This window comes from Lycorma delicatula, chromosome 3 (assembly GCF_047948215.1).
Source record: "Lycorma delicatula isolate Av1 chromosome 3, ASM4794821v1, whole genome shotgun sequence".
NCBI lineage: Eukaryota > Metazoa > Arthropoda > Insecta > Hemiptera > Fulgoridae > Lycorma > Lycorma delicatula.
Window position 1 is genome coordinate 50,946,935 of NC_134457.1, and position 20,774 is coordinate 50,967,708.

General features: G+C 25.9%; 1 protein-coding gene across 1 annotated transcript in view; it reads right to left on the reverse strand.

Moving 5' to 3' along the window:
* LOC142321587 (multiple PDZ domain protein-like) overlaps window positions 1–20,774 on the reverse strand; it is a 1,133,813-nt gene that overhangs the window by 733,586 nt on the left and 379,453 nt on the right. Inside the window, exon 17 of the mRNA XM_075359801.1 lies at window positions 14,087–14,323. Coding sequence (XP_075215916.1) covers window positions 14,087–14,323 — 237 coding nt within the window. The remainder of the gene's footprint in view (window positions 1–14,086; window positions 14,324–20,774) is intronic.

Here is a 20,774-nt window from a genome sequence, read left to right on the forward strand (position 1 = left end):
AATAAAAAGTAGTTACTTTTATCTTTATTGCGATTATATCATCTGAATGAAATGTGAATAAGATTAATAAATATGAATATGAAATAATTCTCTTCATTAGGTTTTAGTTTTTTCTTGATGAATCAACTTTTCTTGTGAATCATTAGCTAATTTGTAAAGTAATAATCATGAAACTGTTAACTAGCACAAATTATGGTGTTAAGATAAAAAAAAGAATGTTTGACTTTCCTTAAAACATAATTTATTAAGCCATTAGTCAAAAAGCCACATGCTCAATTATAGTAAATTTGTTTTGGATAATGATGGATGATATAATAAAATGTAGATGTATTTTCTGAAATCTTAATACTTACAAGTTTTGTCTAAAACAATTTGAATTAAAAAAAAAATTAACAAGGTGCAACCCCTTCAAAGTTAAATTTATCTTTATATCTTTTTGACTAACACAGATCATGGAGATTAACTTCTGGAAAAAAGTAATAAATACAACTTTCAACATTTGTCTCAAGCAACTTTTGAAATGGTGTATGACCAAGTCAATAACTCCCATTATATACTGTCTTTATACTTTAATTGATGAAAATATCAAATAAATGATTAGAAAATGAATTTTAAAATACATAAAATCTGATGTAGTTAAGATTACAATTTTTTTCAGATTTTGGTTAGGAGCTCCACCACTTCTTTTGGTGTGAATAGTTTTACTCATCTTTTAATTAAAAAAAAAAAATTGTTCATAATAGATACTGAAAATCAAACTAATATTCAGTTTCATCCTGTAGATTCTTTTTTATAGCTACAATATTTGGTGGATACATTAGACATGAAAGAAAATAAAAAGGGTTGTGTTAGAGTACCCAGCTGAACCCTAAAATTTTCTCAAGAACAGTAACAGCTAATACTAAAATATTTATTTACTTTCACTATAATTCTTTCCATAACAAAAATGCCTATTATACACTCTACAAATTGAAAAAATTCCACTAAATTACAAATTAGCACACTAATCTAAACTGAGAACAGATCTGAGGAATTAGTAAGCTACTCATCAGGATTAATTGTCCTTTCTCATTAACCATTCCTTTTCATCAAACTTCACCTTTTATGCCAGAATTGCACCTTTTCTTCCAGAAAAGATGAAGCATGATGGGTACAGATCTGACATCGTCTCTATGCTGGAATATCAGGATCTGAAACACCACTGCATTCTTAATATCTTGAATGGGGGGTGCTGCTTTGTTAAAAAAAAATTATCCTAAGAGATATTATGTCTACATTGTACTGAACCCAAATAAATTTACATGGGTTGGAAAATAATTTAAATTAATACATTACAGTACCAGTCATGTAGTGAAATATAACTGAATATTAATATTTTCAAACAATAACGTTAATAATAATATTTTTTAAATTTATAACCCTACTGTGTCATAATTCTCTCTATTTTAGTTTTATTTTTTAATGTTGAAGACATTTTACTACCAGTAAAAAAAAAATTACAATAAGGCTTCGCCTATGTAAATGAAAATTTTAATGTATCTATTTTCATAAAACTGACAAGAAATAAATTTTAAAAGTTAAGGGAGAATCTAAAACAGTTACCCTCCCTTTCATTAATTACTATTACTTTTTATTAACGTCCTTTTGTTTTTCTCAGGTGTTGAAAAGAGGGAAACATATTTAAACTTCTGTGAAAGTGTGTTGAAATTTATTAATATAAAACCCTGGGTTTTATATTAATAAATTCCCATTTACTAATATATAAATAAATGATTCCAATTTTAACTGTTCTCAATTGTACTTTATACTCATGTACAAATTACAATTAAGCCTATACCCACAATTACTTTACTAAAAGAGAACTACTGAAATGCAAATTTATCCAGTTATTCAAAACAATAATTTAGTAATATTAATAAAAAATAAAACAATAACAAAACTCACCTGTTCAAATAACCAGCTACAAAAGTTCTTTAATACTTAAAAAAACACAATCTGCACTCAATAGTAAAAAAATTTAACTATTGTTTAATTAAAACTAAATAATAAGAATAATACTTTACTGTAAATAATACTATTAACATTATTATATCTAGCACAATAATTACAACATTTAATTATAAAAGAAAAACAAATTTAAAACTCCTGCATTCAAATAATATGAAAATGAGCAATTGTTATTATCTGTTCAACAAATACTAGATCCACAATAAAAAAAACTGACTAAATAACAGCAGAATCAAGTCATCCACCACTCAAAATAAAATATAAATAACAGATAGATATATCAACAACTATATTATATAAACACGTATAAAGAATATATTAACATAAAAAAAAAATATATATATATATAAATATATATACATATATCCCTTACAACATAATAAATGCATGCTTTGTTAGGAATAACAGATTGAACTACATAGTACACCTGGAAGAATTTTTTTTTATACACGAGCAAATGAAATGAGAAATCTTTAATTAGAAAATTCTAGTAAAATATGTTATTCCCATAAAATTATTGTGTTAGAAATATACACTAGTCAACATAATAAATAAATCCACAAATATAAAAAAATATAAATACAAACAATTACCAAATAAATCAGAATCTATAACAGTCTCTAGAATAAATATGTATTCAATTAGAACTACATAAATGATTAACTTTTAAGAAATTCAACTAGTTAATCAGAATAAGGATTTAAAACATATACTAAATATTAATATATATTTGTTGCTTTCTTTTTTAGGCATTTATGAAGGCCTTATCAGACTTTTAATATATTATTAATTAAAATGAATAATATAAAGCTAACCTTAATCAACTGTTTGACGACTGATAGTACTAGAGAGCAAATAAATTAATTGTACATGTTACGATTTTTTTTTTTTTGAGGGCGAAGGAATTAACATACAGATGAAAAAAGAATATTTGATCTTAATTAAAAAATCATTCTGAAATTCATAAAATAATTTCCTACAACTAAGGTATTTCAGGATTTTGAATAAAAGAATACTTAGAATACAATATCTAAGCAAAATATTATGCATTATATTCTTAAAAGTTGTTTGTGGATGGATATGGACACACACACACAAATATATATATGTATGTGTGTGTGTGTGTATGGTTTGAAGATATTATAGTGTTACTTAGGTTCACTTTCTGAACTACATATAATTTTTTTTGTTCTTATGACAATGTTAATAAAACAGCTTGGCAAATTTCCAACTAGAGGTAGAATATTAAATTAATTTTTTATTATTATTTGCTGTTTTTTTTCAAATCAATTCATTTTACTTTAATAAATATATAATATTTAACATTACTCTCAATGGATTTCATAATACCCAATTTATGTTTATTTCAATTTTAATCTTTTGATTTGTTGAAAAATTAAAAAAATGTGACCCAAAATACTGAAGATCTCTTTTTTTTTAATAACTTTAGGTAAATTCTTTAAATTTATTTTTAATAATGTAAAAAAGAACATTTTATTTTTAATTTAATAAAATAAAATTTACAGATTTTCTTCCTATTTTTAATAATAATCAAAAATGTTTCTTTTCTACTTTCTGTTTCTTTAAATGTAAACTAATGCACTTAACATACTATGTATTAAGCATCGATAACCATTTTGTGTTTATTATTTTTTGCATATATTGCAATTAAATGTAATTATTAAAGGTTATTCAAGAAACTGTTGAAATTAAAATACTCTATATTTTAATAACATTTTCTAAGTGTGTTTTTGAGATTAACTATTTTAAATTAAATAATTTTTCTTAAAGATCACAAAAAACAGCACATTTATGATACCAAAATACTTTTGAAAAACTAATAACTTGAAATGACCTCAGTAGTAAACAAATATTTATGATTTATTTACCTACCAAAGAGTTGAAATCCTATAACATACAAAACAATTTAATAACTAGAGGCATGAGTTCTGTGCACATAATTTTTAACACATTCAAAATCATTCCAGTAAGTAGACACAGAAGTTCTGTGGACAAAATTTTTAATAGTAAGGTCATGTAAAAAAAAGTCTCAATGTCTATTTCATAACTTTGGGATAGCAAAAAGTACTTTATAAATATAATATTATTTAACATTAATTAGATGATTAACTAAATGGAGTTTTTATTCCAACATAAATAAAATATAAATAAATACGATTTATCAAACATATGAGGCATATAAAATTATATAATAAAGTCCTCCCGCTAAATTTTACTCAAACTGATTTTTACTTCCTCATTATATATAAATCAACCAATTTCTTTATTATGAAAATATCCTCTTTCATTTTTTGTAAAAAGCCTCACATACTACAGAGAAGCTATTAGTAATACACTTCTAATAAATAAGAATACAGAGACAAGTAAAAATAAACAAAGATAAAGATACTGATAAAATAAATCGCAAAAATAAATCTCATATGAAACAAAAAAATAAATTCAAAACAGTGAAACTCATTTCATTTGCACATGTACAGATACACAATATAAAGGAGATTAATCATAACACATTAAGGAAAAGGTATACATACAGCTTAAGGAATTGCTGGATAATCATTATACATTTAGCTCACAATATTATTAACATACAGAACACACTAATGGAATAACATGTTTTTTAACAATGTAATACAAGTGATTAAACACATATCTTTTTTACTGGAATATCATAATACGGGCTATTATATGATGAAAGACAGAGAGCATTTGGTATTTTGGTAAATAAAATAAAACTGACAAGTTGTGCACACATGGGTTCTTTGTTCGTGTCTTTCATGGTAGTGTATGAGTATAATAAGGAAATGCACTCCTGGGACCCCAAATACCTAGATCCTATCATAAAAAGAATCTCAAATCTACAGACCGGGATCTGTTGAATTTTAAGATTATTAGGACTGGATTTCATTAATAAAAACCAAGACAAACATTAGCTGTAAATCACTTTTTACAATGCATCAATCGAACATTCATTGTACTGGCTCCATGCATCATACAGGACTTCACATTTTTTTTAATTTTATAGCTAACAGGAGAAAGCATCTTATTATAACCTACAAGCAGCAATAACTGATATTTCACTGATCAGATCGTTACCAGTGACATTGAAAATTAACTTGAAGGTAAATTTAATGATTCAATTTTATTGATAATAATTTATACAATCCTTTGAATCTGAATGTAATTTAGCAAAACAAATGTAGAATGATAAAGTTTTAACAGCAGCAGAAGTAAGTTAAAAAAAAAAAAAAAAAAAAACAATATATGTATAATAAAATTAAACATACATAAAAAAATTAATTGTAAGCAAAGTGTAAAAAAAATTCCATTCTGGAAAAAAACATTAACTTGTCATTAATGGCAGTCTAATTGTATAAACTATCCACTATTCATTTCAATATCAAATATTACGATGATGTAACATCACATTATTCCCATATTACAATAATAAGCCTTTTAAGAAGAAATCCTTCCTTTTAAGAAGGAAGAGGGAAATTTGTAACAAACATCACACCAAAATTTTATTAACTATCTGAAAACAACAAAGCAAAGAAAGCAAGAAAGCTTATTCACATTTAAAGTAAATAACATTGAACATGTACAATAGAGTTCAGTTGTTATCAAAGGATAGATTTAATGCTTCATTAATAGTTACTAAAACTTTGAAAAACCCAAAATAAAAAGAAAAATCCATGAAATCCTGATTTAAAAAACATGATCAGGAATGCAATTTCCAAATTTATGTATGTGGTTATCATTGCCCTCAAATGTAAAACATTAAAACACGAACACATTAAAGGAATGTCATAATAATAATAATTGGAATACATAATTATTATATACCTAACACATATAAAAATTAATAGATTATAGGTACATATAAGTGTGTATGTGTGTAAATATATATATATATATATATAAGTGTACTTATTAATTATTATTTGGATTGTGATAGATAAAGTAAACCAATAAGGATTACATCTATGAGTACACACTTATGTGCAATATTATTTTTAACATTGTAATAAAAATAATAATTAACTAAATAAAAAAAAAAAACTGTATGAATAATAAATATTCAAAAGTATATTATTAAATTAACAAGAAAATATAAAAAAATAATAGAGTGAAACTGTTATCAATATTAAAGAAGCATAAGAAGATGCTGAGAAAAATTGTAATTCCTCAGAATAAAATTAACTAAACCAGTTTGTATATAAAACAAGAAATATTTTAAAAAGATTAAAAAATAATTTTTGAACTAAATTAAAGAAAGAAAATACTGATTTGGATAGTTATTTGAATTAATATGAATTATTATTATTTTTTTAATAATCATTTTAAATTTATTTCGTTTAGATAATTTAACACTAAATAATCTTTCAAGCTGTATATTATAATAATTGCATGGTATTAATGATATCTGAAACTTACCTTAAGCAGTTTCATTTCTCTACAATAACTCAAGTTTTATCTAATTAGAAAGACATCTAATCAAGGATGTCACTTTTATATCCACTTACCCAATTTTTAAAATACATAACAATGATTAATCTTATGCATAATAAATACAATTATTTAAAGCAGATTACCTTTATGTACTACATGGCAATGCATAAATTTTTTTTAAACCTAAATAAGTTTACTTTATCTTCACTAACAAGTATGAACAGAGAAGACATTCCACTAGTATCTTACGAAAACTCCCGGTGTATTAAAAGGTGGCATTACAATCTGTATTATTCAAACTTGTCTTAATTGAAGACTAAAATGAAACTATTAAGGTACTATTTGACAGGCCATGATGTACATCAATAAATCTGGCTGGGAGGAAAATATACAGCATAACGTGAGGTATCTAAAGAAATAAAATTTTACACGCTGCTTTACAGTAAAAATAATTTGCATTAATTATTTATTAGTTCCACACATTGTGGCTAAATGTTTTAAAGACTACAGTGTATCAACTGATATGTATTTTCTCATGAATTAACCAAGATATATTGCTGTATACTATCGCATAAATACAAAATAACAAAAAACTCAAGTAATAACTAAAGTCATTGTATTATATTTTAAGTTGCTTGATGGTAAGAGTTTTAAAATAATTGCTACTTCGTAATTAAATATTCATAAAAAAATGATCATGAACAATAAAAAATAAATAAATTATGAATGCTATCAGAATTTTATTATTTTATTTAAAATTACTAAAAAAAAGTAATAAAATTTCAAATTAAAAAAAAAAATTTCATGTAAAAAAATTTGGGACGTAATTTATTTGGTCCATATATAATACTTTTAAATAATACTTAATACGTAATGTTTTTCAGACTTATTTAAATACTAAAATATAAAAAGTTTATTTTATTAATTATTTTGTATATAAAAATATAACTATATAGATCAATTATTAAAATAACATTTAAAATAAATCATAAAATGAGATAACTATAACACAGCATAATTATCTCAATTTTTAAACATAGTTCATGTTTTCTAACAACACAAAATATTATTAAATCAAAACTATTATGGAAATTTTTATTTTAAAAACAAACACAGTTCTTAAGTTACCAGGAATGTTTATAAACTGTACTTTTAAATCACTCTTCCAAAAAAAGGTGACTAACAGAATTAGTAAATTCTAAATATATATTTATATATACGTATATGTATATTTTATAGATATTAACATACAAAATACAGTAAAGAGAAAATGAGAAATAAATAAATAATAGGAATGCAGATTTGGAATTACTGCTTTACCATAAACATGACAACTGAGAACAGTAAAACAAAACATATTTTAAGTAGTAAAATAAACCAAATGGTCTTGTTTTACTACATCGTTTAAACTAGTAAATCTCAAAAGAAAAATAGTGTAACATCTAGACAACTGTAATTTGATATAGAATCAAAGTAGTAAAAAAAAAATTATATATAAAAAAAAATTTAAAAAAGCTGAAAGCAGCCCATCATTCAGTTAGAGAAAGTTAGGAGATATCTGGATACAAAAATCTATCTGAAATTCTATAATGGACATTTGCTAAGAGAAGGAAAATTATAAAGCTGCATTGTTATCCTAGAACCAATATGGTACAACTCAATGAACACTACTTAATACAAACATACAAATTAATCTAAATCAATTTTTATTCAATAATCATTTAACCTGATATAAAATGACAATGAACATCATCCGTAAAAAAAAAATAATTAATAAAAATGAGCTGGTATAATGAAAATAAAAAAAAATTATATAAAAATGAAATTAAAAATTTCACAGTATAAAAAAAAAATAAAAAAGTCTTTCTTCTCAGCTAAAAAGAATGTATTTAACAGCAGTAATAGAGGAAAGGGGTCACCGCCAATGTAAAATGACACTTAAAATACTACTCAAACATTATAAAAACACGTAAACTAATGAAAACAAGTCTGTCTCATCATTTCAACTGGAACAAAAGAATCTTACAAAAAAAGGAAGAAAAATCTAATTTTAGCTACTTAACACATCAATTAGAATGTTAACCACAACTAGGTTTCCTCCGGACCCACATGTGCCAATGTTGGTCACAGATATTACATTTAACATGTATGTGTACTGTGATGGTCATGAGTACATACATTGTGAATAGTTTATTGGAAAATTCTAGGTTCAGTGAGTAAATTTTATCTTTCTATATGTTATACTAATATAGCTGATTATTAGAAACTGAATATAGTGTGGGTCGGGTACACCTCAAATCAGTCCGTAACAGGAAAATAAAATCACTTGTAACAACTTATTAGGAAAATCATAATCAAATTTAATGGTTTTTGACAACAAAACGATCAGGAAAATATTCTACCTATTAACTGAAAATGTCAAATTAGGAAGCAGGAAATACACAAATTATAATGTTCATTCAAGAAATAGTACTTATACCAATAATTTAAAAAGAAAGGGCCGGTTAGGACATTCATTGTACAAAGACAATCAGTTATTATTATTAATAAAGTAATTAATTTAAAAAATCACTTGGCAAACTGAAGAAGAGATATTCAAATCTTCATTTAAATCCTTCATTTTCCAATGATGTAAATAAGAATCTAGAAAACTAGGAAGTGGTTGTTGAAGAATTTTCTGAAGCAGAGTTGTATACCACTGACAGCAGAAGCTACAGATTAATAACAGTTCACTCAGCTGAATAAGTAAATGAATATTTTATTATCATATTTGAGTTTCATATTATTATATAAAAGAGATATATAATTAATTATTGGGATTATGTCCCCCTTCAATTAGATGAGACTGCAGAAAAAATAAGAAAATTACTTTATGGATTGACTGATATAAATTACACTTCCATATTTTCAACATATTTACATCACTTATAAATCACCTATAAACTCATTCTTTGGTTATTTTAATTTACACACCTGGTATTTGGGCTACTCATAATAATTTTCAGATAATTTGTATCATCAATTTTTTTTTTTATTTTCTCAGTAGGTTTTTAGATTTTAATGGATTTTAACAACCAAAAAGGTTGTTTATAAAGAAATAAAAAATAAAGTGTTACTATTAAACAATATGTCAAAGAAAATTTGCTTGAGAAAAATTTATTTTTATAAGCAGCCTAACAACATTAAGTGGTTTACTTTTCTCTGTAGCCCTGTATTTTCAGAGTTTACAATAGTAAAAATTGCTATAAGTAAGAGGGCAAATAGTAAATTACTCAAAAATGAACTTATTAAACCTTCAAAAAGGATATCAATTTTAAAAGCAAAATGGGTAACTGAAAAAAAAAGGGTAAAGCAAAACTTGATAAAATTTCTGTACTTCAGAACCAATCTAAACTATGTGAAAGGTTTTTTTCTTAAGCATAATAATTTTGGAAGAATCCTGAAAGATGGACTATTAAGTAAGAAAAACCTTTTTCAAATATTATATTTAACAAAATCAAAGTAATGAAGAAATAAGTACTGATGTATACACATATATAAAAATATTTTTGGTTTTACTTTGTTTCTGTTTTTTTTTTTTCAAGAATGAATATATTTAAAATTTTAATATTAGTGTTAATGAATATGGAAATAAACTGCATTTGCAACAAAAGTATATAAATAAATAAGTAAGAAATACACATATGTATATTTAGAAAACTAAATCATTATTAACCCCAAGCTAATTTGCAAATATAATAAATAACATTTATAAAACATTTATATGAGCATTTATGTTATTAAAAAACATTTCAACTACATTCCAACCTGTCTAACTCCATACTATCAACAATACTATCTAATATTATAAAAAACTGTACTCATATAAAATTTAACTTTGAAAATTTATCTGTGCTTTTATTTGAGCATTTATTAATCTTTTCTTTTCTAAAATATATATAAAAAAGCAATAAATTTCTTTTTATGAGGTGATTAGAAACATTATGCATTCATAAATAGCACTTTTATGAAAAAAAACCATTTTTTGCATGCAGCACAATCTAGTGATAATTTTCAGAAGATACCTTTTGCAAACTGCATCACTGAGTACTGTTAAGATATTATCTTGAGCTGAATATAAGTGCTGAGTGTCTTAAGTGAGAGTGATTATGAAAAGAGGTCTTGCTTTATCAGATGGTTAAGAAAATTATTCATTCATAAATAGCACTTTAATGAAAAAAACATTTTTTTGCATGTAGCAGAGTCAAGAGACAACCTTCAAAAGATACCTTTTGCATTATGCTGTTATGACATCATAATATCTATAATTTTTAATCTATCAAACATACACAAAATTCAAGTAAAAGTAAAATTACTATTCTTCTTGGAAAAAGTCCAAGTAGACATAAAATTATGAAACAAGTTAATGAAGATCAACATATGGACAATTAATAGTGTTACTACCAATTAGAATCCCATTTTCCTAAAAAGAAAATTATATTAAAGTTCGAAATTAAGCACACTTTATAAGCCATCTCTATCAATTATTATTAACACATTAGTATTAATTTTCTATTGCTCTTTTTAGCTTCTTATAACAGAAGTGCTAAGAGAAAGAGAACCTTATCATCTCTAACAGATACGACAGGCTGTATTTAAATTTATTTTAATTCTACTGTATTAAATGAAATCATCAATAAATATAATCATAAACTGTAACATAACAAGCAAGATGAGTCAATTGTTGTTTGTAATGTAACATCACACAATAGCGAAACATAGAAAAACATGAAATTTAATACTGATCAATCAAAAAAAAAAAAAAAAATATATATATATTACTTAACCACCAAAACACAGTAACAGATAAAACCTAAAAAAAAAACTAATAACAACAGACAACTTTCGTAGGAATCCACATTAATCAGTACACAGAAAATAAGTACTGGTAGTAGAGCTGTGTTGTTCACAGAAATTTTATGGTTATTAACAGTGTTTTATACTTTCTAAATTAAAAATGATTTTTTTAAAATTTGTTTTACATAATTATAGAATCTGTGTACCGACAGATGTCGGATGCTGCAAAAGTCGACTATTGGTACTAGTTTCTTTAGGTTTTATCTGTTACTGTGTTTAGGTGTTTAAGTCGTTAATATTGAATTTAATTAGCACAGTGGTCAATATGTTGATATATATATATATATATATATATATATATATATAAATATATATCCGACACATTAGAATTGCTGAAAACACTCTGCACTAAGTAAAACAAACCAAACCAGTAAAACAATCAATACAGGATGACACAGTTTTTTAGTAACTTCCAAACATCATCATTAGGTTGCACTAACAAAAATAGAAAATACTGCACTGATTTAATAGAGTGCTATTTTCTGACATTTTTAGTAATAATCTTATTACCGAACAGATCTTATTACACTAAAAAATACTTCATATAAATAAAATTCATATTTTTTATTCTGTTTTTTCTCAAATGCATTTAGTAAAATATGAAGTACAAATTTCACATAAAAATAGAAATTTCAGTCTAAATGGGTTAGGTAATATAAAAACTAAATTAAATAATTAATAGGTTTTTATTAGTTCCTTTTTTAGTGAATTATATTATTATTATTTTTATTTTCTTCACTAAGAATTATTATCATTAAATTACTGATTGTCTTATAAAATTGCACACAAAGATATTGACATAACTAATTTTACCTGATAGTAAAACTAAAATTCTGTAAACAAAATTATTATGTTTCAATTTCCAATTCACAATTACAAAAAAAAAAAATAACAGTAATTATCCGACAATATTAAAAAAAGTTTAAAACACAACCTACATGTTTTTTTAAAGCAGAAGAGAACATATATAAATATTCACCAGAATAAATACAAATATTTTGTAATCAAAACATTATAATACAAAAAAAAAAAATTGTAAAAATAGTGTTCTTTGTGCAAAGAGAATTAATTTTGCATTTTTCAATTACTTAATAAAATGTACTAACAAAATTTTCTAATATAAATTTTATGAAAGAAAAAAATGTTTATTTACCTTTGTTGCTGACATGTTTTTTGTGCATTAAAAGAATATCTACATATTTTTGTTACAAATTGTGTATTTGTTAAGTAAAACATTTACTGTATAGTGAATTTTTGATTAAAAGAGTTAGTAACAATTTAGATCTATAAATCACTATAAGAAAACATCATTAAAAATGAGTGGCAATTATGGCCTATAACCATTAGGTAGTAGATTTAATCAGAGTTCCTACACTATGCTTCTCCAGTGATTGGGGAATACTGGAAAAATATGCAAGAAAAAAATTATACTTATTATATTCTCATACGCTGAACAAATACAAAATTAGGATACACAAAGACCTACCACTGGTCTCTATATTGCAGTAATAGATGGTTGCAATTATATAATATAAAATACATTTCATTATTAACATACATTTACCACTTTTACAACTGATTAATCATATATTTATAAAATTAAACTTCTTACTCAATAGCCAATGAAAGAAATGTTTTTTAATTTAATGATGTTGAAAACTGAAGAATTTAATTTATCTGTTCTGGTGCATTACCATGCTATATAACAAAAGCATAGATTTGAACATAAGCCATTAATTTATACATATACGAATGATGTGCTTCATTTTCAGCTTGAATTTGAATACCTGTAGATCCAAAATTTCAGGTCACGTCTATTAGCCCTACGAAAGATGTGGAAAAGAGATATGAATTTTATTCAACTACATCACATGTGAGACCTTGTAGTATATATACAGTGAAACTGCACTTAATGGACACTTTCCAATAATGGACTCTTCTTAATACCAGATACTTTTAGATTTTCCCCAGCAATTTTACAGTAGTATTAATGTACTTTCATATCATGATTTCATATAGTGTAATTTCAATATAAAATAATAATTTTTTTCTTGTTTCACCCAAATTATCACTAATTTGTTATCTTTTAATGTTAAGCCTACAGAAAAAATTAAATCATTAAATAGTAAGTGTAAAAACTTTAGTGGTTTTAACCACTTTATTATCACTGATATATAACACTTGGAAAAAACTCTGCAAAATAAATAAAAATAATAATAATAAATTGTAGTGAAAATAATTATAATTAAAAACTGATAATAACAGGACAAACTTCTAAAAGATACTTTGAATTTATCTTCATAATTATTACTACAAGTAATATTTTTAAGCAGACAATCTGTTCTTTCCATTTAAGTAAAATACTTCTGCTTTGAGTGATTATTTGATGAATACATTCTTTTGCACATTTCAAAATTAATTTATGCATTTTGGCTTATATTCAGAACTACACAATAAACCTAACTTGTTTTTTTTTTTTTTTAATTTAATTGACAGTTATAAAATATCTCATGATCTAACAGTATTATAATTTCTCAGATAATCAAGATTCACTATACAAATTTTTTTGGTTAAAAAAAAGAAAATTTTAAAAACTTTCTGATTTCAGAAGGTTTGCACCACCTTCAAGAACATCATTGTAGTATTCACCATGATGTGTAGTAGTAACCGTGGTTTTAGATCCGGCAGTACTCTGCACCTGGATATCTTCACTCACCTGGCTATGACTAACAGAGTCTGGGATCGGCAGTGGCTTTGCTACACCGATACGGACGATACCCTTAGGAGCTCCTTTCAACGCCTGAACAGCCTGGTCAAGAGAAGCATTTTCTAGAGCTGTTGAATTCACAGATAACAATCTGTCACCTGGTATAAGACGACCATCTGACTGGGCCACGCCACCTGGTACTAGCGATCTTATTACAATCACTGTTTCACTGGGATTCATCGGATCCTGAAAAGAAGAAAGAAACAAATATTAATTAAAAGGAAAATAATCAATTACAATCTTTTTCAAAGATCAATCTGACAGTAGTTTTAAGGTGTATTCTAATTTATAATGAATTTTCCTGTTCATTAACAGAATAATAGTAAGTTAAAATTAATTTGTAATTAAATATGTAACTGCATCCTATCTGACATAAAGCAGACATGTAATGAAAATAATAAATTAACACAGTAAGCAGTATTTAACAGTCATGATGTAAATGAGCATAGCTTCTTATAGTATCTTGTCATGTGTTGAGAGTGATTTTTGAGATAACTGTGTTTAGAGATCGGTATTCAGTTTTACCCTAAACATTTGTGTAGATCAAATAATGTAAAAATATTATGGTGGTCAATGTTTATAGGGCATCCACCAGTGCTATGAACAATTTAAACAGTTGTTGGGAATCAGTTAATAGTGAGCCGTGGTCAAAATGTCAGTCTACACCTGATAAATGTTGATATGAAAAATGTCAACAAAATCGTGCTTAAATCATCAGCTGTCTGTTCAAGAAATTCCAGATGATTGCAATACATCATCTAGTTTATGTCACAGGATCCTGATGAAAATCTTGGAATGTATCAAATTGATACCACATTTATCCTATGGCAAAAGAAAGGAAAAAGGCTTAAGTACTGCAATCTGTCACAAGTTGTTACATGACATAAACAAGGAAGAGTTGCATCAATAAAAGGTCAATGGGAATCTGAGAACCAAGTCATCATCACAGTGGATCTGTAACTTTTCCTAAAGCTTACTAGTCTAAAAAAAATGTCAAAGTGATGATTTATTGATGGTGATTTTGGTTCAGACATAAATTCCTGTTTTTTTTTTTTTCTAATGATGAAAGTACCGTTAAAAAGAAAATTTGTCACAATAAACTAAAAAAAGTTTATAAGAAAAACTATGTCTGAACCCACAAAAAATTTCATGATTGCTTCCAGATTGAAATCCCATTCAGAGGAGTATAATCATCTATGAAGAGATAAGGCTTAATAAGCTACTGTGAGGAAAAAACGAATTCGTAATATTTTAGAATATACCTCATATAATAGCACCCCTAAAACTTAAATGAACTATTTAACTCTAAATTCACTGAAGGGCATATACTTAGAAAAGAATACATAAGGTTAATATATATGCAATAAAAAAAATTATTAAAAGAAACAATACTATAATTTTATGAAATAGTAACATTCAGCTAATAGTCAGTTATTTATGATGGCAAATGTTTGATGCTAACAAACAGTTATACATTTCTGTATACAAATATCATAATGTACATAAAAAAATGACAGTTTTTGACTAGTTATAAATAATAATTGAAGAATGGATGAGAGCATAATAATAACAGACATAGACCTAGTAATTTTTTCCAACATTAACAATAAGACAGCAAAATTGATTGCACTGGAACTTGCCTGATATTTTGATATTTCTCTCATCGAAGAGCAGCACTTAGATATGCATTATTGCATTATCATATGTATGCTTGAATGCATACACTACATTAGAAAGGGGTTAATCAAAACGTTTGTATTACAGCTTTAATACGTTCAAACAGTATTTTTAGATCCTTCCTAATACCAGAAATTTAAGTAAAAAAAGTATTAGAATTCTGCACTTAACAACAAACCTTAAAGACTGAATAAAATCACACCAAGCAATTTTTTCAAATATTTATGATGCGAACATTAAAGTAAAAGAGGAAATATTTTTCATTCCTCATAGAATAAATGAGAAATATTTGTACAATAAGAAAAAAGAGGTCCAATGCTAAGAAAAATTCACCTACAAATCTAGAAGTTAATCATTATTTCTACATATCAATTTCACATTTGTTTGTATAATTAAGGACATATTTTCGCACTTATATTGACATCCACTAGCCAATGTATACCACACTACTTATCATTCAAATATAAGTAAACACATATCTCAATGAGAACAGGACTTAGCTATGGTAGTCTAATCAGAGGCCAGCAGTAGATGCTTGGTTAATTTAATGGTGTGTAGTTGTAAAAGAACTCATTCAATTCTATTAATTTGTGTTTCTTAATCAGAGACTATTCTTTAATATTTATTTCTATTTATAAAAATATATCTTGTATAAAGACACAGGGTCACAATAATCTGACATGTATTGAACAGCCCTGGTGTTAGATTACCGGAATTTGTGATTATTGGAATTATCCTAATTTCAGTTGAATAACCAACAGAAAACATTATGTACTTTCAATTTGAATAACTGATGTAATTTGATTAAAAAAACAACAGTAATACAATTAACTACTTAAGAGAAATATACTGGTCAATAGTAGTTTGTTTTTTCCTTTAATGGACTATTTAAAATTATTTTCTCACAGTTGTCTTAATGTTAAAATATTGGCAGCTGCCACTTCATTTTTTTCATTCCCCTGATACACACGTTAAACGTACTCAAATCACTTTCGTGACCTATGGTACTAATCGATGGCGAAGGTATCATATATTGGCTGCCATCATCATCTTTGTGCTGATCCAACACACCTTCAATTATCTCCCTCAACTCACCTTCAATTATCAATATACCTAGTAGGTCATAAATTGATAAATTTCAACTTCAATTACAATCAGCCATTCACTTATGTTGTCTTGTGTTAGTCCTTCTGAGTAGACCTGACTGCATAGTTGGGCAAGTGTCTCCCTAATGCAATTTATTTCAGCATCAATACTGAAATCACTATTTTCAGATATTGTCAGAATTTGTTCATTTTCCACTGGTTTTTTGTATAGATGTAATAGAGGATGAGTTGGCTACAAACTTTTTCCAGAGCACACTATTGTTTTGGCAGTTTTCTTTTTCCATGCTTGAGCGAGATGAAACAAGACATCTTTAAGATTTATTTCTTTTAAACATTTTAAAATATGTGTATTTTCAAATTTACTCATTGCACTATATAACTGACTTTTTGTAATTTGTTTTAACCATCTGTATTACATTTTGATCCATCAACTGAATGATAGTCATAATATTTGGTGAAAGATGACATGGATAAACCCAGCTTTACTTTCTAAGTCTTCCTCATTTGGTACCCCGTACTGTTGTCTAAAAGTAACAATGCTTTTTCTGGTCTTTGTTTAAGGAATTTTTTTTATTGATGACACGAACTGATCGTTAAACCATTCAAAAAATACTTCCCTTGTCATCCACACTCAGCTTTGATTTTTGTATTTTACAGAAAGTCTCAAGTTTTTAAAAGCCCTAGGATTTTTGTACTTTCCTATAATAAACAATTCTTGTTTATAGGTACCTCTCATGTTTGAACAAGGTATAAACATAATTCTATTTTTTGATATTTTACAACCTGAAATGCTCTTTCAGCATGATGGACAAATGGACAAATATATTTTTTTTTTGTTTTTTTGGTAACAGCCTCCAAAATAAACCATACTCATCAGCATTATAAATCTGGTTAGGACCAAAACCCAACTCTTGGACTGTCATTATACAGTTTTCTTTATATGGCTTGAAAGCAGTAAAACACAAGAATTAAAAAAATAATTTTTCTTTTTTTTAGTAAACGGATTCCATAGAACTTCTTAAATTTGTCAAACACCCGTCACTTGGGTGGAAATCTTCTTTCTTCATCATTTCTTTATAGAAAAAATTAACTTTTTCTTTTATGATTTTGCCAGAACGAGGAGCATGTTTGGAACATTCCTGAATAAACCAAGCATAAACTGCATCTCCTATTAACGAGAACATGCCAGATTTGAATGTTTTCCAATTACTTTTACCACTGACATAATCTTTATAAATATTTCTATTTTTACCCGATTTTTTGTAAGTCAAAATCATTGCACGACCAATTCCATACATTGAAGCTGCATCACCAATCTTTTTGCCTTTGTTAATACTTTTAAGAATTTCTGTTTTTGAAATAAACTTAGCATGATGTGCTTATGTTTTTGTGGTTTTGACATCTTCAAAACTAAAAACAATGTTTTAAGCTTTAGTTTTAAGTTTGAATATGGTTTAAGATATGTAAAACTGGGCACTTTAAGATAGGAAAACTAGACATATTAAAATGAATGTGACAACTAAACATGACATATGATCATGCAATACTGAGATATGTAAAGATACTATAAGAAGTTTAGTATAATCTGTAGACCCCAGTACTGTACAAGTCACCAACCGGCGACGCCATGTGCTCAACTGTAGACACAGATAATGACATTGTTGGTGACAATCAGAACTGTATATAAATTCATTAGAGAATTCTATGTATCCATGGCCTATTCATTCACCACTTGGCCATGGGGTCTCTCTGTTTTAATCAGTTGTGACAGCGTGCATAAGTCAGAATTAAAAACCGGACAGTTGGACTAAAGAATGTTGGATTATCGAGAGCCGACTGTACTTAATCATTTATTAGAGATTGTGTAATATTATAATTTAAAAAAAAATTAAAGTAGTGAAAAAGCCACTGATACTGCTTTCTAAACTAGTGATAAGACGCTAGTTACAATACAGTGAACAGAGTAGACTCAGTACACATAAAAGGGCAAAATTAAAATAGTTAATTAATTTCTGGCATTTATGCATGTCAAATTTAGAGTATAATGAAAACCCCTGAAGTTTTTCCCCCTAAAGTATTAGATAGTAAATATATCAAATAAAAGTAAATATTCCAACATAAAAGTCACAGAATTGTACTGGAATTACCGATTAATGTAGGGTAACATACTCATATTTTTTTTAGACACATGGACACTTTATTTCAAATATGATGATTACCTTCTTCCTAACAGAAACAACCATTCACTTTTGTTTTAATTTTGAATAAAAAAAATTATGGCAAAGGACACTTTTAGAAATACTTTGGACGTATTTTTATTTTATTAAAAAGCAAACAACTTATTTACTTAAAAAAAATTTGTAATAATAAAGCCTCAGCCATTACTATTATTTGTCCACTGTAATCTGGCTTTCCTAAAATAACAAAATAAAAAAAGTACTTAACACAATAGCAGATTAATTTTCTTTATAAATTAGTTAATAAATTATTTAACTTATATAATTTAATGGAAAAAAAAGATAAATATGAATAATCAAATTGTAAAACAGTTTTTTTAATTTCTCTGACTTCTTTTAAGATTCAGCCAATTTTTTTACATGTGGATGTGGCTTGTGTTTTAAAGATAACTGTTACCTATAGTCATAAAAATTCAGCAAATAAAAAAACTGAAATGAAAAGTAATGTTTAAGATGTTACAAGAAAATAGAGAAAAGTTGGATGTTCTCTTGTTAAAGAGCTTTACTATTAATTCACTGCATTTTACACTATTAAAAACCAATTCTTTAAAACTAATAAACATAAGGACAATCATAATTTTACAAATAAATATCAAACAATCATCGACTATTGGAAATTCCATCATCAGATTACTTTTAACTAGACATCAGAAAATTTTTAACTACATTTAAAAAAAAAATTAACTGTGAGGCTAGATAATTTAAAAATAAATATTAAAGTTACACTATATGAAGTGTATAAGTTTTGTTTAATTTACAGTTAGCTTTAATTTCACAATGAAACCACATTTTCTAATGGTTTAAAGTTTTTTTTCCTACTTGTTTACTAAAACATAGGGCTGTTATAATATATATATATACATATGGGGGTTATAATAAAATACAATATTCAAAATATTTAATGCATTAAATAAAATAAGTAAGAATGAAATATATAAAAACAACATTTAATTTGTACAAATATTACCTTAAAAACATCTAATTCTTTACAACAATAAAGCAAAAACGAAAAACTGACAAGAAAGCAAAAAAAGTATCAGCACAGTACAGTACGATTCTATAAAAATTATTTTTTATTAAAATAAAAAATAGGTGTTTAAGCCACAGTACTGCAATAAGTTTATTCCTGGCTTTTAAGCCTACTTGATAAAATTAAGTTCACCAACTTCTAAAAACTTCACTCCTATTTATACAGTAAAACTGTGATGTAACAAAATCATAATTTATATGTTGAAAATCAACATATAAAACACATCTTTTTTTTTAATCTCATCAAAGTTTCTAGTCTATAGATTTAATTACAAATACCTAAGAATTTAGAGTTCCACAATTAAATGCTTTAATTACTATTTACAAACAAATTTTTAATAATCATATGATAGTATGCATTTCTGTCTTCGCTAGATGTTAAGTGCGATTAAGGCGGTGTTCCATTGAAGGAGTATATCAGAGTTATTAATTATCAACACTCAGGTATATTATTTCATCTTCAGATTTTCTATGATGTATGAAATTGTCATAGATTTCTATGATGATTTAGAAATCATCATTTTCTTTAATAAAATAAAATAAATTTTTCATAATAAATTTTTAAAACCCAATGTGTTTATTACTGTG